This window comes from Anolis sagrei, chromosome X (genome assembly GCF_037176765.1).
Source record: "Anolis sagrei isolate rAnoSag1 chromosome X, rAnoSag1.mat, whole genome shotgun sequence".
Lineage (NCBI taxonomy): Eukaryota > Metazoa > Chordata > Lepidosauria > Squamata > Dactyloidae > Anolis > Anolis sagrei.
In genome coordinates this window covers 107,555,525-107,556,952 of record NC_090034.1, presented here as the reverse complement: position 1 = coordinate 107,556,952, position 1,428 = coordinate 107,555,525, and the positions used below count along the sequence as shown (strand labels likewise).

The window sequence follows — 1,428 nt, the reverse complement described above, 5'->3', positions numbered from 1 at the left end:
AATGTCTCAGTGTGCTATAGAAACATTGGGAGTTGTAGTTTCCCAAGACCCTTGACCTGCTCTGGGTAGCAGGAGCGCACTCTGACCCTCCTGGGCTCAAGGCTCAAGGATCCTGAGAGTGACCAATCGGGACAGCAGGACTCCCTGGGGGGGGGGGGAGGAGGAGGAGGAGTCGGTGGCTGCTTTGGTGGGCGTGGCTGTGCGCTGGCTCCTCCCCGAGGGGGGCGTGGCTGGAGCCTCACCGGGCGCTGGCAGTCGCCTTGAGCCGCCAGACGGGTTGGTTGCTCTGCCTTGCCTTCCTTCTTCCTTCGCAGATCCGGAGCGAGTCCGCTTTCGGGTGGGAACCAGGCTCCTGCGGAGGACGACCCTTGCCTGCCTGCTTCTCTCCCTCCCTCCCACCCAATGGGCCCCCTTGGGAGCCTCCTTGCCGCCTTGCTTGGCCTCCTCCTCCTCCTGCCAGGTAAGTCCGCCTTGCCTTCTTTCCCTTCCTTTCCCCATTGGGAGAAAGTTTGGCTTCTCCTCGGCCAAGATGGCGAGCCAGGCCACCGGCCCCTTTGGCCAGTCGCCCAGAAGGAGAAGGAAAGAGGCTTAGCAGCACCTGCGGGGGGTTAGTCGCCCTTGGTAACCCCCCCCCCCCAATCGCTTCTGATCCGCCGCAAGCCTGCCTGCATTCCTTCTTAGAGTAGACCCATTGGGCTCCATGCATTGACTCCCGTGTAAACTGCAGTTGGATGGTAAGGGGTGGCCCCATGCATTAAACGCCCCCTGGATTTCTATCAGAGTAGACCTATTACATCCAGTGCATTTACTCCTGTGTAAACTCAGTTGGATGGTAACGCCCCCTGGATTTCTATTAGAGTAGACCTGTTACACCCAATGCATTTACTCCCGTGTAAACTCAGTTGGATGGTAACGCCCCCTGGATTTCTATTAGAGTAGACCTGTTACACCCAATGCATTTACTCCCGTGTAAACTCAGTTGGATGGTAACGCCCCCTGGATTTCTATCAGAGTAGACCTGTTGGATCCAATGCATTTACTCCTGTATAAACACAGTTGTCTTGAGGGAGGGTCCCATGCGTGGAGCGCCCCCTTGATTTCTATCAGAGTAGACCTATTACAGCCCGTGCATTTACTCCGGTGTAAACTCAGTTGGAGATGGTAGCGCCCCTGGATTTCTATTAGAGTAGACCTATTACCTCAAATGCATTTACTCCCGTGTAAACTACAGTTGGATGGTAAGGGGTGGATCCCATGCATTAAACGCCCCCCTGGATTTCTATTAGGATAGACCTATTACATCCAGTGCATTTACTCCTGTGTAAACACAGTTGGGGATGGTCCTATTAAATGCCCCCTGGATTTCTATTAGAGTAGGCCTATTACCTCAAATGCATTTACTCCCGTGTAAACTCAGTTGGATGGTAA

The 1,428-nt window shown here is 54.3% G+C and overlaps 1 protein-coding gene across 3 annotated transcripts in view; it reads left to right on the top strand.

Annotated features, from left to right (window-relative positions):
• The first annotated feature begins 221 nt into the window (after positions 1-221).
• Positions 222-1,428, top strand: part of LOC137095010 (nectin-2-like) — a 152,287-nt gene continuing 151,080 nt past the window's right edge. For 2 of the 3 annotated variants that reach the window (XR_010908755.1, XM_067461152.1), the window contains exon 1: positions 222-460. Coding sequence is in view for 2 of the 3 variants with exons in the window: in XM_067461152.1 (XP_067317253.1) it covers positions 403-460 (58 nt within the window). In the remaining variant the exon portion in view is untranslated. The remainder of the gene's footprint in view (positions 461-1,428) is intronic. The other variant, XM_067461153.1, reaches the window with a different exon arrangement.